The 22,283-nt window shown below is 41.1% G+C and overlaps 1 protein-coding gene across 1 annotated transcript in view; it reads left to right on the top strand.

Annotated features, from left to right (window-relative positions):
* The window catches only part of tdrd12 (tudor domain containing 12), a 725,767-nt gene that overhangs the window by 187,685 nt on the left and 515,799 nt on the right, over window positions 1–22,283 (top strand). The window contains exon 9 of the mRNA XM_051932225.1: window positions 6,038–6,117. Within this exon, the coding sequence (XP_051788185.1) occupies window positions 6,038–6,117 (80 nt within the window). The remainder of the gene's footprint in view (window positions 1–6,037; window positions 6,118–22,283) is intronic.

Here is a 22,283-nt window from a genome sequence, read left to right as displayed (position 1 = left end):
GGTTTTTGCAAATTTATTAAAAATAGAAAAACTGAGGAATCACGTACAAAAGTATTCACAGCCTTTGCTCAATACTTTGTTGATGCACCTTTGGCAGCTATTACAGTCTCAAGTCTTTTTGAATATGATGCCACAAGCTTTGCACAGCTATCCTTGGCCAGTTTCGCCCATTCCTCTTTGCAGCACCTCTCAAGCTCCATCAGGTTGGATGGGAAGCGTCGGTGCACAGCCATTTTAAGATCTGTCCAGAGATGTTCAATCGGATTCAAGTCTGAGCTCTGGCTGGGCCACTCAAGGACATTCACATAGTTGTCCTGAAGCCACTCCTTTGATATCTTGGCTGTGTGTTTAGGGTCGTTGTCCTGCTTAAAAATGAACCATCGCCCCAGTCTGAGGTCAAGAGTGCTCTGGAGCAAGTTTTCATCCAGGATGTCTCTGTACATTGCTGCAGACATCTTTCCCTTTATCCTGACTAGTCTCCCAGTCCCTGCCGCTGAAAAACATTCCCACAGCATGATGCTGCCACCACCATGCTTCACTGTAGGGATGGTATTGGCCTGGTGATGAGCGGTGCCTGGTTTCCTCCAAACGTGACGCTTGGCATTCACACCAAAGAGTTCAATCTTTGTCTCATCAGACCAGAGAATTTACTTTCTCATGGTCTAAGAGTCCTTCAGGTGCCTTTTGGTAAACTCCAGGTGGGCTGCCATGTGCCTTTTACTAAGGAGTGGCTTCCGTCTGGCCACTCTACCATACAGGCCTGATTGGTGGATTGCTACAGAGATGGTTGTCTTTCTGGAAGGTTCTCCTCTCTCCACAGAGGACCTCTGGAGCTCTGACAGAGTGACCATTGGATTCTTGGTCACCTCCCTAAGGCCCTTCCCCCTGATCGCTCAGTTTAGATGACCGGCCAGCTCTAGGAAGAGTCCTGGTAGTTTCGAACTTCTTCCACTTACGGATGATGGAGGCCACTGTGCTCATTGGGACCTTCAAAGCAGCAGAAATGTTTCTGTAACCTTCCCCAGATTTGTGCTTTGAGACAATCCTGTCTCGGAGGTCTACAGACAATTCCTTTGACTTCATGCTTGGTTTGTGCTGTGATGATCAGGGGAAACAGGATGCACCTGAGCTCAATTTTGAGCTTCATGGCAAAGGCTGTGAATACTTATGTAAATGTGATTTCTCAGTTTGTTTTATTTTTAATAAATTTGCAAAAACCGCAAGGAAACTTTTTTCACGTTGTCATTATGGGGTGTTGTGTGTAGAATTCTGAAGAAAAAATGAATTTAATCCATTTTGGAATAAGGCTGTAACATAACAAAATGTGGAAAAAGTGATGCGCTGTGAATACTTTACGGATGCACTGTATAACAGCCTCTAGACTCCTCCTATAGCCTTTGAGTGTCTGGATTCTGGATGGGAGGTATTTTTGACCATTCTTCCGTACAAAATCTCTCCAGTTAAATTTGATGGCTGCCGAGCATGGACAGCCTGCTTCAAATCATCCCATAGATTTTCGATGATATTCTAGTCAGGGGACTGTGATGGCCATTCCAGAACATTGTACTTCTCCCTCTGCATGAATGCCTTTGTAGATTTCGAACTGTGTTTTGGGTCATTGTCTTGTTGGAATATCCAACCCCTGCGTAACTTCAACTTTGTGACTGATGCTTGAACATTATCCTGAAGAATTTGTTGATATCGGGTTGAATTCATCCGACCCTCGAGTTTAACAAGGGCCCCAGTCCCTGAACTGGCCACACAGCCCCACAGCATGATGGAACCTCCACCAGATGTGACAGTTGGTTCTTCTTCCACCATTCAAGGTGCTTTTTGTTATGACCATATAACTCAATTTTTTGTCTCATCAGTCCAAAGCAATTTGTTCCAAAATTAATTTGGCTTGTCTAAATGAGCATTTGCATACAACAAGTGAATCTGTTTGTGGCATGAGTGCAGAAAGGCCTTCTTTCTCATCACCTTGCCATACAGATGTTCTTTGTGTAAATTGCGCTGAATTTTAGAATGATGTACAGATACACCATCTACAGCAAGATGTTCTTGCAGGTCTTTGGAGGTGATCTGTGGGTTGTCTGTAACCATTCTCACAATCCTGAGCATATGCCGCTCCTGTATTTTTCTTGGCCTGCCAGACCTGGGTTTAACAGCAACTGTGCCTCTGGCCTTCCATTTCCTGATTACATTCCTTGCAGTTGAAACTGACAGTTTATACCTCTGAGATAGCTTTTTGTAGCCTTCCCCTAAACAATGATACTGAACAATCTTTGTTTTCAGATCTTTTGAGAGTTGCTTTGAGGATCCCATGCTGTCACTCTTCAGAGGAGAGTCAAAGGGAAGCACAACTTGCAGTTGACCACCTTAAATACCTTTTTTAATGATTGGACACATCTGTCTATGAAGTTCAAGGCTTAACGAACTAATCCAACCAATTTGGTGTTTTAAGTAATCAGTATTGAGCAGTTACATGCATTCAAATCAGCAAAATTACAGGGGTACCCAGATTTTTGCACAGTCAGTTTTTCACATTTGATTTAATTTCATGCAACTAAATATTGCTTCACTAAAATCTTTGTTCGGAAAACACCCCAGTTCTCAGATGTTCCTACGAAATGAAAGACATAACACTGTTATCTTTTTTGTTGAAAGTAAATTATTATGCAGGCAGAGAGGGGTTCCCAAACTTTTTCACATGACTATATGACTACACATATATATGTATGTGTGTGTGTATATACAGTTGTGGTTGAAAGTTTGTGAACCCTTTAGAATTATCTATATTTCTGCATAAATATGACCTAAAACATCATCAGATTTTCACTCAAGTCCTAAAAGTAGATAAAGAGAAATCAGTTAAACAAGTGAGTCAAAATATTATACTTGGTCATTTATTTATTAAGGAAAATGATCGAAAATTACATATTTTTGAGTGGCAAAAGTATGTTAACCTTGAAGTATTTGCAGTTTACTTTATAACATGTACATTTGGATTCCTAATATGAATGCAAGAGTGAATTTTGTTCTACAAATGATCACAAAATTTAAGCATCTTATAGAACAGTTAATATTCATTATCTGGGTTTATTATTTAATTTTTGTTATTATTTAGGACATACCTATGCGCCTGTACTAACATTAAACAAATATTGCGGCCCTCCTTATTTGCAGGTATGTGGTTCAAAGACCCCTGTGGATGTGCAAATACAGTGAATGCCAAGAACTTCCATGTATATAAAGGTATAAAGATGACTGTGCTCACAAAATGAATACAAGGGCTGATACAGTGGGCCTGTTGGTTGGCTGGGTTGACTTGTTTAAACCGTGACTCATCAGCCTTAGTCTGCACTCGTTGCTTGTTGTGCGTATTTAGCGGGCGGAACATGGATGCTGGACTTTCAAATGTTCTTTTCTTAATATTTCAAAATGCTGTTGGTCATATACACAGATGCCTATCCTGTGGATATAGTGGGCTGACTGTATTTCCAAACCTAACAAATCTGAAGTTGTGTCAATGTGAATGAAATTAACCTCCATATCGTCATTTTAACCGTGCCTTTGTTACTTAAACCAAAACTTATATATACTGTATGTAAAATAAAATGTGCTAAATAAAAACTAAAGTAAACCTAATATCACGTGAAGGCTACCTAAAACTAAATAAAACTAAATGTAAGATAAGTAATATAAAACTAAAAACTACTATAGAAATGGCACAATTCTTTACTTGTCTGTCTACTAGGGCAGTCCACATTATTGAAGAAATTAGCTCTTCAGGCTTTGTTAATGCATTAAGATGTTTCTTTGCATTCTGGTCCAGTAGAACAATTGAGTTGACACTTGGCTATTAATTTCATGGATGCCTACAGAGAATTAAGGATGACCACTCCAAAACAAGAAACGGTTCAAGAGTACCTACAAATCAGGGATGACGTTCAGTCTTCAACCTGTCCTTTCATTGTTTCTTGATGGAGTGTAGGAACAAATGATTTCTGTGATATGATATATATTAGATTGCATGCTATTGTAGCCTGGTCAAGCACAATTTACTCATGTAGTCTTAACTACGCTAAAGGTAAAGGTCATAGCCTTAATTAATGCACATCTCCAGTATCTGTTTCAACACACCCTGAACATCCTAATATCCTAATGTCTTTCCTGTTGATCATCAAAAAAAAACCAAAACAGGCACACTTTTTAAGAGTGACTTTGGCACAGGTGAGACATCAGTGGAAGCGTGTTTAGTAGCTCGCTGAGGAATTCTGGAATAGGTGGAGAAAGGAGTATCTCAACTCTCTTCAGACCCCGCTGAAATTGCAAAGTAAAAGATCTTGCTTCTAAGAGGGTGATGTTGAATTAATGGCCTATGGGAACAACAATGAGGGCTATTCCCATTAAAGATAGAGAGGTGGGGAAAGCTGAGATAAAGGTAGCTCAGCAAGCAGCAACAGAAATCTCTTATAGGTCTGTTTTGGACCTGTTTTTTCTTTTATTGCCAAAGTAAAGTGTTCAGCTCATCTTTATTTGTGGTATTTTAAAGTACGAGGTGGGAAGAGATCTGGCATAACCAGTTATATTCTAGCTGTTTGACAAACTCTTCAGATTGTAACTTGAAGGGGGGTAATGCTGCTATTGCTATTGAATTAGACAGGAAGTTAGTATGACAGGAATTAGAGGTAGTTGGTATAGTGAGTGAATCAAGAGGCATGATGTGCTTGGTCTCTCAATCCTTTTTATCCTCCCTAGCCCTTGTGAAGGCATTCCTGTAAGGTATTGTCTTTTTTTGGTTATGTATCTTTTATTTAACCAGTTTTTATTTGGTGAAATGTTAAAGTAGATATATTTATAACATGTAAATTGAGTAATGTTTTGGCTGTTGAGCTCTTAGTTAAAGAAGCAAGCTATACTTAAATACTTCTGTACTTACCTGATGTTTGTACCCAATGTTAATATGTACAGTAATCCCTCGCTACTTCACAGTTCACTTTTTTCGCGGATTCACGACTTCGCGGATTTTATATGTAAGCATATCTAAATATATAATGCGGATTTTTCGCTGCTTCGCGGGTTTCTGCGGACAATGGGTCTTTTTACTTCTGGTACTTGCTTCCTCAGTTGGTTTGCCCAGTTGATTTCATACAAGAGATGCTATTGGTGGATGGCTGAGAAGCTACCCAATCAGAGCACGCAGTTAAGTTCCTGTGTGCTGCTGATTGGCTCAGCGACGGAGTGTTGCATTAACCAGGAAGTCTCATCTCACTCATTCAGCATTAACGTGCTACTGCTTCAGGGGCTGTGTCCAAGCGCCAACAGAAGATGCAAATGATTGCAGAAAAGGTAAAAGTTTCAATGAGTCCACGATTCTTTTTATTTAAAAAGGAGGAAAAGCATATAAGATCTACGGCCACAGTGTCCTTTAACCAGGGCGCAAAACGAGTTGCAAGTGGACGTGATAAGGCAGTAGTCTGGATGGAATCTTTTTTAGGAATCTTTGCAACAAGGTCGACGACGTCATGACCGCCTACAAGCTGCTACGTGTACTTTGGTATACAGTAAGTGTAAACTTATCTACCGATTTCATATTGCTTAGCAGTTGTCCCTGTTATTAATAGAGTAAAGGGTGGGTTGTAAACAATACAGGGAGGGTTTAAAAACGTCCAAATACACGTTAAATAATTAAATAAATATGGTGTCCCTACTTCGCGGAAATTCAGTTATCGCGGTCGGCCTTGGAACCTATCTCCCGCGATAAGTGAGGGATTACTGTACTTATTAGTATTTTGTATGTATTTTTGTTTAGTTTTTAAACGTTTCCTGTGAATAAATATTTTCAACAACACCCCCTGCTTCTGAGAGTTATTGCATGAAGGTGTTTAGCTTGCTGGATAATTGATATAATGGAAATTCAGAGAGGCCAGTGCACTGTTGTTTCTCATGTACACATCTTAGAAGAAGTAGTACAGGTTTTGTTTGCCTTATTTAATACTGGATAAAATGCATTCTATTGTTTGTTATGTTTCAGGCAAGAATTAAAGAACAGTTTGATGAGGAGAAGAGCAGCTCTGAGAAACAAAAGAAAGAACCACTGCAGTTTAATTTAAGGTCTGTTTTTATTTTAATCATTTTAAATGTGTCCTATTACAAAAGCTGTTCATGTGTTGAAACCAGTTTTCATTTTCCCCAGCTGTATTTTTAAAATGCAATGTTTTCTAAGAGTTTAATGTACTATAAATAAAAATGAGTAATTTGATCATAGTGTATGTTTTTACTGCAGACTGACTGTAAAAGGTTTTTTTTATTACATTTATAGCTACCTCAAAGTTGCAAAAATAAAGTGACTCATTTTAAGTACCGGAGTAAAACTTAAAGGCATTTCTTCTTGATATTTACAGTGGTGTGAAAAACTATTTGCCCCCTTCCTCATTTCTTATTCTTTTGCATGTTTGTCACACAAAATGTTTCTGATCATCAAACACATTTAACCATTAGTCAAATATAACACAAGTAAACACAAAATGCAGTTTGTAAATGGTGGTTTTTATTATTTAGGGAGAAAAAAAAAATCCAAACCTACATGGCCCTGTGTGAAAAAGTAATTGCCCCCTAAACCTAATAACTGGTTGGGCCACCCTTAGCAGCAATAACTGCAATCAAGCGTTTGCGATAACTTGCAATGAGTCTTTTACAGCGCTCTGGAGGAATTTTGGCCCAGTCATCTTTGCAAAATTGTTGTAATTCAGCTTTATTTGAGGGTTTTCTAGCATGAACCGCCCTTTTTAAGGTCATGCCATAGCATCTCAATTGGATTCAGGTCAGGACTTTGACTAGGCCACTCCAAAGTCTTCATTTTGTTTTTCTTCAGCCATTCAGAGGTGGATTTGCTGGTGTGTTTTGGGGTCATTGTCCTGTTGCAGCACCCAAGATCGCTTCAGCTTGAGTTGACGACAGATGGCCGGACATTCTCCTTCAGGATTTTTTGGTAGACAGTAGAATTCATGGTTCCATCTATCACAGCAAGCCTTCCAGGTCCTGAAGCAGCAAAACAACCCCAGACCATCACACTACCACCACCATATTTTACTGTTGGTATGATGTTCTTTTGCTGAAATGCTGTGTTCCTTTTACGCCAGATGTAACGGGACATTTGCCTTCCAAAAAGTTCAACTTTTGTCTCATCAGTCCACAAGGGTATTTTCCCAAAAGTCTTGGCAATCATTGAGATGTTTCTTAGCAAAATTGAGACGAGCCCTCGTAATGTTCTTTTTGCTTAACAGTGGTTTGCGTCTTGGACATCTGCCATGCAGGCCGTTTTTGCCCAGTCTCTTTCTTATGGTGGAGTCGTGAACACAGACCTTAATTGAGGCAAGTGAGGCCCGCAGTTCTTTAGACGTTGTCCTGGGGTCTTTTGTGACCTCTCGGATGAGTCGTCTCTGCGCTCTTGGGGTAATTTTGGTCGGCCGGCCACTCCTGGGAAGGTTCACCACTGTTTCATGTTTTTGCCATTTGTGGATAATGGCTCTCACTGTGGTTCGCTGGAGTCCCAAAGCTTTAGAAAATGGCTTTATAACCTTTACCAGACTGATAGATCTCAATTACTTCTGTTCTCATTTGTTCCTGAATTTCTTTTGGATCTTGGCATGATGTCTAGCTTTTGAGGTGCTTTTGGTCTACTTCTCTGTGTCAGGCAGCTCCTATTTAAGTGATTTCTTGATTGAAACAGGTGTGGCAGTAATCAGGCCTGGGGGTGGGCTACGGAAATTGAACTCAGGTGTGATACACCACAGTTAGGTTATTTTTTAACAAGGGGGCAATTACTTTTTCACACAGGGCCATGTAGGTTTGGATTTTTTTTTCTCCCTAAATAATAAACACCATCATTTAAAAACTGCATTTTGTGTTTACTTGTGTTATATTTGACTAATGGTTAAATGTGTTTGATGATCAGAAACATTTTGTGTGACAAACATGCAAAAGAATAAGAAATCAGGAAGGGGGCAAATAGTTTTTCACACCACTGTATATAGAGAGCCGCAGATTTATTTTAAGTGTTTTTCTTATCTTTTCTCTCTTAAAACCTTTGAGCAAATGTGTATATTTGAAAATGTATGTTTAAAAATCATAAATCTTATATTTCACTAAGAAAATCATGGAGCCATGCTTAAGTATAGTGATGAGCGAACCCTGTGAATTTCGCATACTCACAAGTTAGGCTACATCACAGAAATGTTCACGAATTTCATAGAACACTGCGAAATGCATTGAAGTCAGTGGGGAAGGAGGAGCTGAACTATGTTCGAGTTTCTGATAATGGTACAATGCTGTTTTAAATGTGTCTGAGGGCGAGAGAAATTTCTACCAACTATGTTGGACTGATTATTGTGGCCAAAAATGTGATCTGACTTGTGGGGCAGCAGTGCTAATCATTGTAGCACGGTGCCTCAAACAACCATAGAAGCAAACGAAATGATAACTTGAAACAAACAAATATCCACAAGCTAGTGGTAAGTAAAAAAAAATATATATGAGGGGGTACTTAAAAATAACCAGAATTGGAAAAAAAATTGTTTCAATACTTTTTACTTGTTTCCTTCAAAATAAAAAAAATACATGATTAAATTGGAAATTTCGAGATTAAAGTAGACATTATGACCTTTTTTTCCCTACTCTATCCCTTTTTTTTTTTCTTTTCTCTGTATCCTAGTACGCTTCCATATGATTCTCAGATGGTGGGCTACAACTCGCCTTTTCATGGTGACTTTGATATTGTTGAAGCAGAATTAAGCTTTATTACAGTCATATGAAAACGTTTGGGAACCCCTCTTAATTCTTTGGATTTTTGTTTATCATTGGGTGAGCTTTCAAAGTGGCAACTTCATAACAAAATTAGACAGGTGCATAAATTTGGGCACCCAAACAGAGATATTACGTCAATACTTAGTTGAGCCAACTTTTGCAAATATAACAGCCTCTAGACGCCTCCTATAGCCTTTGAGTGTCTGGATTCTGGATGGAGGTATTTTTGACCATTCTTCCATACAAAATCTCTCCAGTTAAATATGATGGCTACCAAGCATGGACAGCCTGCTTCAAATCATCCCATAGATTTTCGATGATATTCTAGTCAGGGGACTGTAATGGCCATTCCAGAACATTGTACTTCTCCCTCTGCATGAATGCCTTTGTAGATTTCGAACTGTGTTTTGGGTCATTGTCTTGTTGGAATATCCAACCCCTGTGTAACTTCAACTTTGTGACTGATGCTTGAACATTATCCTGAAGAATTTGTTGATATCGGGTTGAATTCATCCGACCCTCGAGTTTAACAAGGGCCCCAGTCCCTGAACTAGCCACACAGCCCCACAGCATGATGGAACCTCCACCAAATTTGACAGTAGGCAGCAAGTGTTTTTCTTGCAATGCGGTGGTGTTCTTCCACCATGCAAGGCGCTTATTGTTTTGATCAAATAACTCAATTTTTGTCTCATCAGTCCAAAGCACTTTGTTCCAACATGAATCTGGCTTGTTTAAATGAGCATTTGCATACAACAAGCGACTCTGTTTGTGGCGTGAGTGCAGAAAGGGCTTCTTTCTCATCACCCTGCCATACAGATAATAATAATAATAATAATAATACATTTTATTTATATAGTGCCTTTCCCATGCTCAAGGCACTTAAAGAGTATAATAAAGAATGGCAGCGTATACAGTATATAGCATTGTACAAACCAGATAAATAAATAAAGAAGATTAAGACAGTGAATTGCGAAGAAAAAAAAAAAAAAGAAACAGACAACATAATTGATGGTCTAGCACACACACACAGGTTACATTAGCATCTTGACAGAGAAGTAAACTGAGAGAAGGGTAATAAAGTCAAATAGAGCTAAAAGCCTTCCTGAACAGATGAGTTTTGAGTTGTTTTTTAAAAGAATTCATGGAGTCAACTGACCTGATTCATTTTGGTAGGTCATTCCAGAGTCTGGGCGTTATACAGCTGAAGGCCCTGTCACCCATGGAGTGTAGATTAGTGAGGGGCACAACAAGATTGCCAGAATCAGAGGACCTTAGTGGGCGGGCAGGCACATAGTGATGGAGAAGGTCACTGATGTAGTTTGGCGCGAGGTTATTTAAGGCTTTGTAAGTTATTAGTAGGATTTTATATTCGATTCTGTAAGACACAGGGAGCCAGTGGAGACGGAGCAGGATGGGTGTGATGTGCTCGCGGCTGCTGGTTTGAGTAAGGACTCTTGCAGCTGAGTTTTGAATAAGCTGGAGCTGTGATATAAGATTAGAAGGGGCACCTGCCAGTAGGGAATTACAATAATCGATGCGGGATGTGATAAAAGCATGGACAAGTTTCTCAGCGTTAGAAAAGGAGAGGAAGGAGCGAACACGGGATATGTTACGGAGGTGAAAGTAAGAAAGTTTCTTAATGTGATTTATGTGGGCGGAATAAGAGAGGGAGGAATCAAAAAATGACACCAAGATTTTTTACAGTAGAGGCAGGTCTGATGAGATCACTGCCAAGATAGACTGGAAGGAGCTCATTTTATTAAGTTGCATTTTAGTCCCAATTTGCAGGAGTTCAGTTTTATTGCAATTTAATTTTAAAGAGTTCTGCTCCATCCAGGTTTTAATTTCACTTAGGCAGGTTGTGAGCTGAGAAAGCTCTGATGAAGTTCCACTTTTAACATTGAAATAGAGTTGAGTATCATCTGCATAAAAATGATAACCCAGTCCATAGCTACGGATAATATGGCCAAGGGGAAGCATGTAAATACAGAAAAGCAGATGACCGAGGACAGAGCCTTGAGGGACACCTTGTGTGACTGGCGCTGAGCTGGATCTGCTCTTGCCAAGACTAACAAACTCTTGCCTATCAGTCAGATAGGACTTGAACCACTGGAGGGCAGTGCCAGAGATACCCAGCATGTTCTCCATTCTGGACAGTAGGATGTCATGTCTGACAGTGTCAAATGCTGCACTGAGGTCTAACAGAATTAATATGTTGGTTTGTCCAGAGTCTGCTGCCATAAGCAAATCATTGGTTACCCGTAGCAGAGCAGTTTCACAGCTGTGCCGCGCCCTGAAACCAGACTGAAAGGGTTCCATCAAATTATTAGAGGTTAGGTAATTGGTGAGTTGGGAAGCTACAACACGCTCAAGAACTTTTGACAGGAAAGGTAAGTGGGAAATAGGCCGGAAATTGTTAAGATTGTCAGCATCAAGACCAGACTTTTTTAACATTGGAGTTACAGAAGCAATTTTAAAAGTGAGCGGCACAGAGCCAGTGTCAAGGGATGAGTTTATTATTGTTATAACAGTCGGGATTATGGCATGAAGGCAGGATTTAAGTAGGGTGGTGGGGATGGGGTCCAGTACACAAGTAATCGGCCTCATCTTACAAAGCAGGTTATTAACAGACGCAGATGTGACTTGTGAGAACTTAGAGAAGGAGCTGGATAGAGTGGGAAAACAGAGAGAGATGTAAACAGATGATATATTTATGTTAGTTGAATTATTTAGATCATTAATTTTGTTAGGGAAAAGTGGAGGAATTCCTCTCAGACTTCAGTAGAAGAGGTAGTTGGGCCAGATGCGGGTTCGAGTAGTTTATTAACTACAGAGAACAGAACTCTTGGGTTATTGTAGCCACTTTCTATTATTCTGCCTTAATGGGTGTTCTTGGCAGAAGTTAGTGCTTCTCTGTAAGCTCTTTCGTGGTCAGAGAAAGCCTGGATGTGCACGGTGAGGCCAGTCTTAGATGACATTCTCTCAAGGCATCGGCGAGCTGCTTTCATAGATCGCAATTCTGAGTTATACCAAGGAGCTGAACATTTAAAGGAAACCTCCTTATGTTTTAAAGGAGCTGTTTTATCTAATGCTGAATGAAGGGCTGAGTTATAGTGGTCAACAAGACTATCTAGTGTTGGTGGAATAGGTGAAGACAGTAAAAGATCAGAAATGGATCCAGAAAGGATAGAGGGACAGATATTTTTAAGGCTTCTGTAAGAAATGTGTCGTTTACAGGTAAGAGGAGGGAAAGGCAATGAAACAGTGAAAAATACTGCTTTATGGTCAGAGAGTCCCAAATCAGTGCTGTAAATGTTGGCAACAGATAGTTCAGAAGTGCAGATCAGATCCAATATATGACCACCAGAGTGGGTTGGAAAATCAACATGGTGTGTCAAGTCAAAGCAGTCCATTAAGGATAGGAATTCATTTCTCAGTTTAGATGTAGTAATGTCAATATGGATGTTGAAATCACCAAGAAGGATAATTCTCTGAGAGTAAGAGCTTAGGTGGGTCAAAAGTTCAATCAGATCGGATAAGAAGGATGCATTGTATTTTGGGGGACGATAAAGAACAATGAGTGAGACAGGACCTGATTTCATTATTAGTTTAAGAGCCAGGCACTCAAAAGACAATGGACAGTCAATCGGGATTTGTTTAATGTTTAAGTCAGCTCTGACAATTACTGCAAGCCCGCCGCCTTGTCTTGAGCTGCGAGGCTCTGTGTGGAAAGTGAAACCAATTGGAGTCGCCTCTGTGAGAGACGCAAATTCGTTTGGTTTTTGCCAAGTCTCCATTAAACACAGAATATCAAGTTTGGTGTCAGTGATGAGTTCTGACAGCACCAATGCTTTGCCATTAAGAGACCTCGAGTTAAATAGTGCAATGTCAGTTAATGAGGCTTCTTTTTGCACTGAGCCGCGATCAGGGTTTATTTCCACATAATGTAAATTTGGCACACTGACACTTCTATTTCCAGGGTCATGAGAAAGACGGCGTATTCCCGAGCAAATGCTGCCGGTGGTCTTTTCATTCGCAGCCCAGCGGTGGCCCGCGATATATATATGTCGGGTGTTGCAAAATACCAGCGTCATTTAGGATGTTCCAGTCAGACCATTTGCTCTGGACAAACTGTTCAATAAGAAGGAGTTTGTCATGAGAGTATATTAGCATGATACTGGGCAATACTTATCTGAATAGCACTGGAGAAGCAGCACAGCACAGCGGAACCGGTAGGACAGGCGGGTGTAGGTGAGCGGCGATAGCAAAGCAGCAGAAAGCATAGCAGGAGGAGGTAGCAGGATTTGGAGGTTCCAATACACAGCCACAAGGAGTATCGCTTGGTGATTTCAGGCGTGATTGCCCCAGAGCCAAAAGCCAGGTTACGACTGGAAACTGATCTGATTTTCATATTAAAGTACTGTACGATTAAACGGGAGCAGATCAGCATAGCGAATTTAATATAATCACGGAGACAGATCATCCCGAGGTCCTAGATTGCCAGGTAGAAAGAAATGTTTGTAGGTTGTCGTCCCGTGATCCACAGACTCAGCTGTTCCTAGTCAAAGTAGAGTTCATAAAATCTGTAAATATTAAGCCAGATCCATACAATTCGAGTCAGCTGTATCCACGAAGTGTAGAATTAAGGTGAATTTTGTGAAAAGTGTTGTTAACAGGGAGGAGTCGGCAACAACATTAGTGCGCCAGCGTTCCCCTCACCTGTTGATGTTCTTTGTGCAAATTGCACTGAATTGTAGAACGATGTACAGATATACCTTCTGCAGCAAGATGTTCTTGCAGGTCTTTGAAGGTGATCTGTGGGTTGTCTGTAACCATTCTCACAATCCTGCGCATATGCTGCTCCTGTATTTTTCTTGGCCTGGTTTAACAGCAACTGTGCCTGTGGAGTTCCATTTCCTGATTACATTCCTTACAGTTGAAACTGACAGTTTTAAACCTCTGAGATAGCTTTTTGTAGCCTTCCTCTAAACTATGATACTGAACAATCTTTGTTCCAGATCTTTTGAGAGTTGCTTTGAGGATTCCATGCTGTCACTCTTCAGAGGATAGTCAAAGCACAACTTGCAATTGACCACCTTAAATACCTTTTCTCATGATTTGATACACTTGTCCATAAGGGTCAAGGCTTAACAAGCTAATCCAACCAATTTGGTGTTGCAAGTAATCAGTATTGAGCAGTTACATGCATTCAAATCAGCAAAATTACAAAGGTACCCAAATTTTTGCACAGACAGTTTTTCACATTTGATTTAATTTCACACAATTAAATACTGCTTCACTAAAAATCTTTTTTGGAAAACACCCCAGTACTCTGATGTTCCTAGGAAATGAAAGACATACCACTGTTATCTTTTTTGTTGAAAGTAGAGTAAATTATTATGCAGGCTGAGAAGGATTCCCAAACTCTTTCATATGACTGTATATGGCGCACGTACAGACTCAACTCACATGGAACAATGAGCCTCCAGCAATGGGCACCTTTTACTTTTATTACAATTCTTGTCGTTTAAGCCATTATTCTTCCTCATCTGACTTCTAGCATGCATTGCTCTAGTCCTGCCTCTAATTAATTCCACCAATAATTCTTAGTAGAGGGGTGTCAAACCCCGCTCTGTCCATCTTATCTGTTTGATAAGGGCTATTCTCTCCCCCTACTATCTCAGGGCTTGCTGCCATGATTTATAACCAAAGAGTTGGCATTCCTTTCTTTAAGTGAAGGGCCCATTCTTCAGCCCTCTAGCACATCTGATCGTTGGCTTATGAAAAACTGGTGTTTTATGTCTTTTTTATCCTAACTCTTACATCTTAATGCTTAGTATAAAACAATGCATGCTTTCTCATGTGCCTATAATACTTTTCTAGTACGTGTAAATTACCAATTTTAAGAATACAATTTTCTATAATATTTGACCAGTTGTATTTTGGGCACTGTGTGACTTTCTGAACTTGAACGTTTGAGTTTCCCTGCCACTCTGTCACTCGATCAACTTACTTTTGTTTTTTATACCACTGCTTACACCAATAAATCATACATTTTATCTTGCCTCCACTTTGCCTTCCATCTTCCTACAGCGTAAAGTCACGAGTAGACTGCAGAGCGATCAAACACAGGAAGCTTATGAAATCGTTCCTGGACAAAGCCAGAATTTAACAGCATAGTGTGACTGGAACTTCTTCTTGCAGCTAAAGTCATTTGCGTACTGAAGTAGCATTACACATGTACGTTGTCAGCATTACCCGTGTTGACCAAACACATGAAGCTCTGCAGTCTGCTTGTGACTTAACGCCGTAGGAAGATAAGTAAATAAATAGAGGTAAATAACATTTGATGCGGCATTCATGTAAATAACATGTACATGTTTTTCATATAAAGACCATCACAAAACATAATGAGAAACACAACTTTGCACGATACCTTGGCAAGCTCTGTAAGATCTGCTGTTTAGTTAAGGATACGTGTGGGGTAGACTGAATGGCAGGATGATGCCCGACCTCTTGCTGCGTCCAAACTTTGCCATCTCTTGCCTTTGTGCCTAGTGCAGCACCGTTGTTCTTACTTGTCAGTGGACGTTTCTTGTGGGGAGGGCTTCTGTTCTCTTTCTCTGATGTTGAACCTCATCCTCATCTGAGTTCACCTCTGTTATAGTACGCTTTTATTTGAAAACAGCAGTGTCAGATTGGGGGGGAGCGTGAACGTGAGAGAATAAAAGTAAATTATAAAATGAATGCTAACCTTTACAAGTACAATAAATTTACACCAGCTATTACAGACTCAAATGAACAGTAATAAGAACAGCTCAGTACTCAAAATGGATCTTGATTAGGAGTCTGCAGTTTTTACCACTACACCACCCAAGCGGCGGTGTCCACGTCATACCCTGACCAGTTATTTTCTTGAATAAAAGCGCCCTTGTTTTGATATGTAGTGGAACCTCGGTTCACGAACGTCTCTGAAGATGTACAAATCGGGTTACGACCAAAAAGTTCGCCAAACTTTTGCATCTGTTCACGACCACACACTCGGTATACCAACAAGCCAGTTTCCCTTTTGGTTTGTGCGCACTGATGATTTCCGCATGTGTTCAGTCACTCCCTGTGCATTCCCTGTGCAACAAGCCAGACAGACAGACAGACGCATACACACGAGAGAGAGAGACAGACACAGACAGACACACACACACCCACGAGAGAGACACACACACACACACACACACACACACATGAGAGAGACAGGCACACACACAAGAGAGAGACACACATAGACACACGCAAACGCGAGTGAGAGAGAGGGCTGGCTGCATAAGGCCGAGAAGGCAGTTAAAGAATGCACCGGGCTTGTTTTTAAAGAGACTGATTCAAGCATTGTTTTAACCTCGTTGTATTTAATAAAGACTTTTTTTTATTGGATTTTAACCTCCACTTCACTTCTGTTTACAGCGATCGGTTCGTAGCGTGCATTGTTGCAATGTTACTTTTCTTGGTGGTTTATTAAATTATGGATTTTTCAAAAGTTCATTTTTTTTCCCTGTGCTTAAAACTCATTAAAAAAGTGTTTTTAGCGAGCGGTTCGTAGCGCTTTAGCGCAAACTCTTGCAATGTTAGTTTTCTTTGTTGTTCAAGGATTTCTCAGTGTTATTCAATGTTTTTACATTTAGTTTACTATTACACTGTGCATTCTATGGTAAAATTAACTATATTTGTGCTTAAAAATCTTTAAAAAAAATATTTACATTACAGTTCATTGACACTGGGTGCCTCCAGTTTGCAAAACCGAGCGGAGAACTTGCGTACGGCAGGGTTTGAGCTACCATGAAATTGTGCGTGGCTTTACGCCAAGTGTAGGTTTTATACATCGCGATTTTCTATTGTTGAGGCAGCTGACCGGAGCTGTGGCCGTAAGGTGGTCGGTGCCTGTCGTGGCGGCAATCCCCGAACACGCTGGTGGACAACGGCGATGAAGGATGCCGTCAAGCTGAAGGAGGAGTCCTACAGGACCCTTTTGTCCTGTGGGACCCCGGAGGCAGCTGATAGGTACCGGCAGGCCAAGCGGAATGCGGCTTTGGTGGTTGCTGAGGCAAAAACTCTGGCGTGGGAGGAGTTTGGGGAGGCCATGGAGAATGACTTTTGGACGGCTTTCGAGGAGATTCTGGTCCACCATCCGGCGTCTCAGGAAGGGGAAGCAGTGCAGTGTCAACACTGTATATGGTGGGGATGGTGCGCTGCTGACCTCGACTCGGGACGTTGTGGGTCGGTGGGGGGAATACTTCGAAGACCTCCTCAATCCCAATAACATGCCTTCCAATGAGGAAGCAGAGCCTGGGGACTCAGAGGTGGGCTCCCCCATCTCTGGGACTGAGGTCACCGAGGTGGTCAAAAAACTCCTTGGTGGCAGGGCCCCGGGGGTGGATGAGATACGCCCGGAGTTCCTCAAGGCTCTGGATGTTGAAGGACTGTCTTGGCTGACACGCCTCTGCAACATCGCATGGACATCAGGGACAGTGCCTCTGGATTGGCAGACCGGGGTGGTGGTCCCCCTCTTTAAGAAGGGGGATCGGAGGGTGTGTTCTAACTACAGAGGGATCACACTCCTCAGCCTCCCTGGAAAAGTCTATTCAGGGGTCCTGGAGAGGAGGGTCCATCGGATAGTCGAGCCTCGGATTCAGGAGGAACAGTGTGGTTTTCGTCCTGGTCGCGGAACAGTGGACCAGCTCTATACCCTTAGCAGGGTCCTGGAGGGTGCATGGGAGTTTGCCCAACCAGTCTACATGTGTTTTGTGGACTTAGAAAAGGCATTCGACCGTGTCCCTCGGGGAATCCTGTGGGGGGTACTCCGAGAGTATGGGGTACCGGCCCCCCTGATAAGGGCTGTTCAGTCCCTGTACGATCGGTTGCCAGAGCTTGGTCCGCATTGCCGGCAGTAAGTCGAACCCGTTTCCAGTGAGAGTTGGACTCCGCCAGGGCTGCCCTTTGTCACCGATTCTGTTCATAACTTTTATGGACAGAATTTCTAGGCGCAGCCAGGGTGTTGAGGGGGTCCGGTTTGGTGGGCTCAGGATTGGGTCACTGCTTTTTGCAGATGATGTTGTCCTGTTTGCTTCATCAGGCCGTGATCTTCAGCTCTCTCTGGATCGGTTCGCAGCCGAGTGTGAAGCGGCTGGGATGAGAATCAGCACCTCCAAATCCGAGACCATGGTCCTCAGCCGGAAAAGGGTGGAGTGCCCTCTCAGGGTTGGTAGCGAGATCCTGCCCCAAGTGGAGGAGTTCAAGTATCTCGGGGTCTTGTTCACGAGTGAGGGAAGAATGGAGCGTGAGATCGACAGGCGGATCGGTGCGGCATCCGCAGTAATGCGGGCATTGCATCGGTCTGTCGTGGTGAAAAAGGAGCTGAGCCGCAAGGCGAAGCTCTCAATTTAGCAGTCGATCTATGTTCCTACCCTCACCTATGGTCATGAGCTATGGGTAGTGACCGAAAGAACGAGATCGCGAATACAAGCGGCTGAAATGAGTTTCTCCGCAGGGTGTCTGGGCTTTCCCTTAAAGATAGGGTGAGAAGCTCAGTCATCCGGGAGGGGCTCAGAGTAGAGCCGCTGCTCCTCCGCATCGAGAGGAGTCAGATGAGGTGGCTCGGGCATCTGATCAGGATGCCTCCTGGACGCCTCCCTGGTGAGGTGTTCCGGGCACGTCCAACCGGGAGGAGGCCCCGGGGAAGACCCAGGACACGCTGGAGGGACTATGTCTCTCGACTGGCCTGGGAATGCTTGGGATTCTCCCGGAAGAGCTAGAAGAAGTGGCCGGGGAGAGGGAAGTCTGGGCATCTCTGCTCAAGCTGCTGCCCCTGCGACCCGACCTCGGATAAGCGGGAGACAATGGATGGATGGATGGATTTGAGTGTGGAAATGGGCTTACGCAATATTTTGTGCGTGCGCACCATTTATACATAAGGCCCCTGGACCTCTGTCTGTGGGACTAAAATCATCCTGTAGTGATTTGTGAGGCATTTCCAAGTGTGACAGGAGCATTTGAAAGATGCAGTGATTCAGGTTCTGGTTTACTTTTGGTTATGAAGGAAAACTGCTCAATCATAACAAAAAGTAGACGTAAGTTGAAGCAGTTTTTGAAAGTGTCCTTGGATCACCAGATACATGGCCCAAGACAAATTTGGTTTGGGTAAGAGCTCTTGGGATAGCTATGACAACGTTTTACAAAAAAGTGATTCATAAGATCCTGATAATTTCCTGAATATTTGGAGTCCAGAAGAAAGAAGTTGAGTTGACTTTTGCTTTGCACTAAGAAATAAAAAGTTAATGTGCAATATACTGTATAAGGTGGATTTAATTTTATAAGCCTTTTAAACATTGTTTTTGGTAATTTGTCCCTTCATTGCGTGAGATGGACGTTGGACTGGCAGCTGTCTGTGTCTTTTTTTTTTGATTTTAATTAGAAGGAAATATCTTTCCATACAATCAAGTCAAACTTAACAAACCAACATTCAGCCACTCGAGAGAGAGAGGAAAGCCAACAATTAGAGTAAATCTTTAAAAGCAGCCAGGAAGGAAGTATAGAAACTTGATCTAAAATGTTATTGATTAGATCCTGCATTATTTTAAAGTTCTGAACAGATACTCTATAGTGAGAATTAGATTTTTCCAATATCTAATAAGACAGAACATCAGTTACCCACTGACTTAAAAGTGGTGGGGTTGCATTCTCCTAGCTGTGCAAGACAAAATGTACTAGTAGTGATTTAAAGCCAATTAAAGCTTAATTGTCCTGTTCCATTTTAAGCCTATTTGGGAGTACACCAATGTTAATGGGTTAGGAGTGATTGTGACACCAAGGCTGTCTGATAGACATTCAAAGATTTTTGTCCAAAATTGTTAATTTGGTGCATGCTCTAAAACATGTGGCCCAATGAGACTGGACTTAGATTGCAGTGTTTCCAGGTACTAGGGTGTTGTACCGTGTTACCCATTATGAATGTAGAGAAAAGTCACAGGTTGAATCTTGCTCTGAATACATTTTGGACAATTATAGATGAGATAAATGCACTTGATAAAATATTTTAAGTTGAATGATTAAGTGCTTTGCACATATGGAGCTAGAGTAAATTCTGTGTATGTGCAGAAAAATTAAGTTAAAGATCCTTTCTCCATTGTACACTGGGATCGTTAAAAGGAAGGGACTTTAAAATGTTTTTATTTATTATAGAAATGCTATCTTAGTCTTCAAAACTGATAATACTCTTCTGGAATAGAAAAAGGTGAGCGGTGAGGAAAATTTGGCTGATTCCTTTTAGCAAAGTTTGTAATTTGAAAGTAGTATAAATATTGTGTTGATGAGAAGTTAAATTTGAAGCTTAATTCTTCATAGGATGCAAAAACATTGTCTATTTACAAATCTCTTAAGTGTTTTAATCACGGACCTTTTCCAAACCTTAAATATTGTATGTGTTTGAGAGAGTGGAAAAAGGTTGACATGTAGAGGTACAACAGATAAAAGCTTCTCTGTCTTAAAGTGCTTCCTGTATTGGTTCCAATTTCTGAGTGAATGAAGGGCAATTGGATTATTAGTGTATTAACAATATTTACTGGGGCACAGAGCAGGGAATATAAATAAGTACTGCAAGATTTTAATTCGTATCACAGACCAGGCTTATGCATATTCATCAGTTTTTGTTGATGTCATGATCTTTATGGCCTGTATATTTGCTACCCAGTAATAAAATTGAAAGCTAGGTAGTGCCATTTCCCCTTCTGCTTTAGGTTGCTGTAGAGTTGCCCTTTGGATGCAAGGATTTTTCAAATTTCCAATCAATGATTGAATGTAATTTCTTAAACAATTATTTGTTAATGTATATGCGGATGCTTTGAAATGGAAAAAGAAGCGTTGGAAAGATGTTCATTTTGACAGTGCTGATTCTCCCTCCTAATGTGAGATGGATAGACCATTTATTCACATCTTAACTTTTTCATGCAGGTTGCAAAATTTTTTTGGAAAGGAGCTTTGTTTACTTGTGATATTTACCCTTAGATATTTAAAATGATCTAAGATAAATGGGAAGGTGCCCAATTTAATTTTGTGTGTTAAGTTCACTGGAAAAAGCACACTTTTATTCAAATTGATTTTGAATCCAGCTATCTTTTGAAAAAGCTGTTAATGTTTTTAGGGCTGCTGGCTTGGAATTTTGTAGCTCATATTTATACAGTACTATGTCACCTGCATAAAATATTTTCTTTATCTGTGATGCATTTTGAAAGTAAACAGCCAATGGCTCAATGGCAGTTGCAATGAGCATTGGTGATAGAGGGCATCCTTATCGAGTACCACGTTCTGGATCTGATGAACCAAGTATAAAGAAAACTTGGATATTTCGCTTGAGACAAAAAAGACAAGATACTACGTCAAAACAGCTAAATTCATATATTACCAGATTTGTGTTGTGCAGTTAGACGCAAAGTAGTAATTGTTGGTCAATCACTATTTTCACCTTTCCAGAGGATCTGGAACAAGAGCTAAAAAGATTGAATCCAGCAGTCTTTAAAAAATGAAATGAGCATTCTAAATGCAGGAGTAAATTGTGTATGTGGAGCGCAAGGAAGAATGCCAGTAGTGAATGAGGGCTTCATTAGGCATTTGTGTTTGCAGCTCTGTACTAGTTTTAATGTGAAACATTTGCTGCTATTTTAACCTTTTTCTTTATATCTTAATACATTAGTAATATTTTCATCTCGTTCTCTTTTTATAGGACTTTGGTATTATAGCCGTATACATTGATACAGTGAATGCATGCATACATACATACATACAGAACATTGGTGGAGTGGTGGCTCTGAGGCTAAGGATCTGTGCTGATATGCAGAAGGTTGCCGGTTCGAATCCCCGTCACTGCCAAAAGAGATCCTACTCTACTGGGCCCTTGAGCAAGACCCTTAACCTGTAATTGCTCCAGGGGCGCTGTACAATGGCTGACCCTGCGCTCTGACCCTAAGGGGTATGCGAAAACTAACAAATTCCTAATACAAGAAATTGTATAATGCGAAATAAAGAACAACAACAACAAAAAAAAAGTATATTGTTGACAAATCTTTTAATTCATTAAGTATGTTGAATGACTTTCCCTCCAAAAAAAATAACATGTTGTGAAAGAACTCGGACTACACAGAAGAAGATTTGGGGGAAGCCACCCGTGCAATTGAAATTGTCTGTCACAATGAAAAGTTGGTTTTGCAAGTCTTTATATACATCAGCCCAAAACAGAACTGGTAGGCAGACAAAAACATGGCGGTTTTAAAGCCAAGTAGGGGAAATTACATCATCCGAGAATGAAGTGGAAGCGATGTTGTTGGGCCCGGAACCGAAAGTGACATCATTGAACCCAGGCAGCATTTCCCATGTTCGGTCAGGAGAGGAAAAAGAGAAAGGTTTAGTGCACTCTGCCATCCTCTGGTCCGTCA

The sequence above is a fragment of the Erpetoichthys calabaricus genome, chromosome 9, assembly GCF_900747795.2.
Source record: "Erpetoichthys calabaricus chromosome 9, fErpCal1.3, whole genome shotgun sequence".
NCBI lineage: Eukaryota > Metazoa > Chordata > Cladistia > Polypteriformes > Polypteridae > Erpetoichthys > Erpetoichthys calabaricus.
The sequence above is the reverse complement of the archived record's forward strand: the minus strand, read 5'-3'. Positions and strand labels throughout refer to the sequence as shown.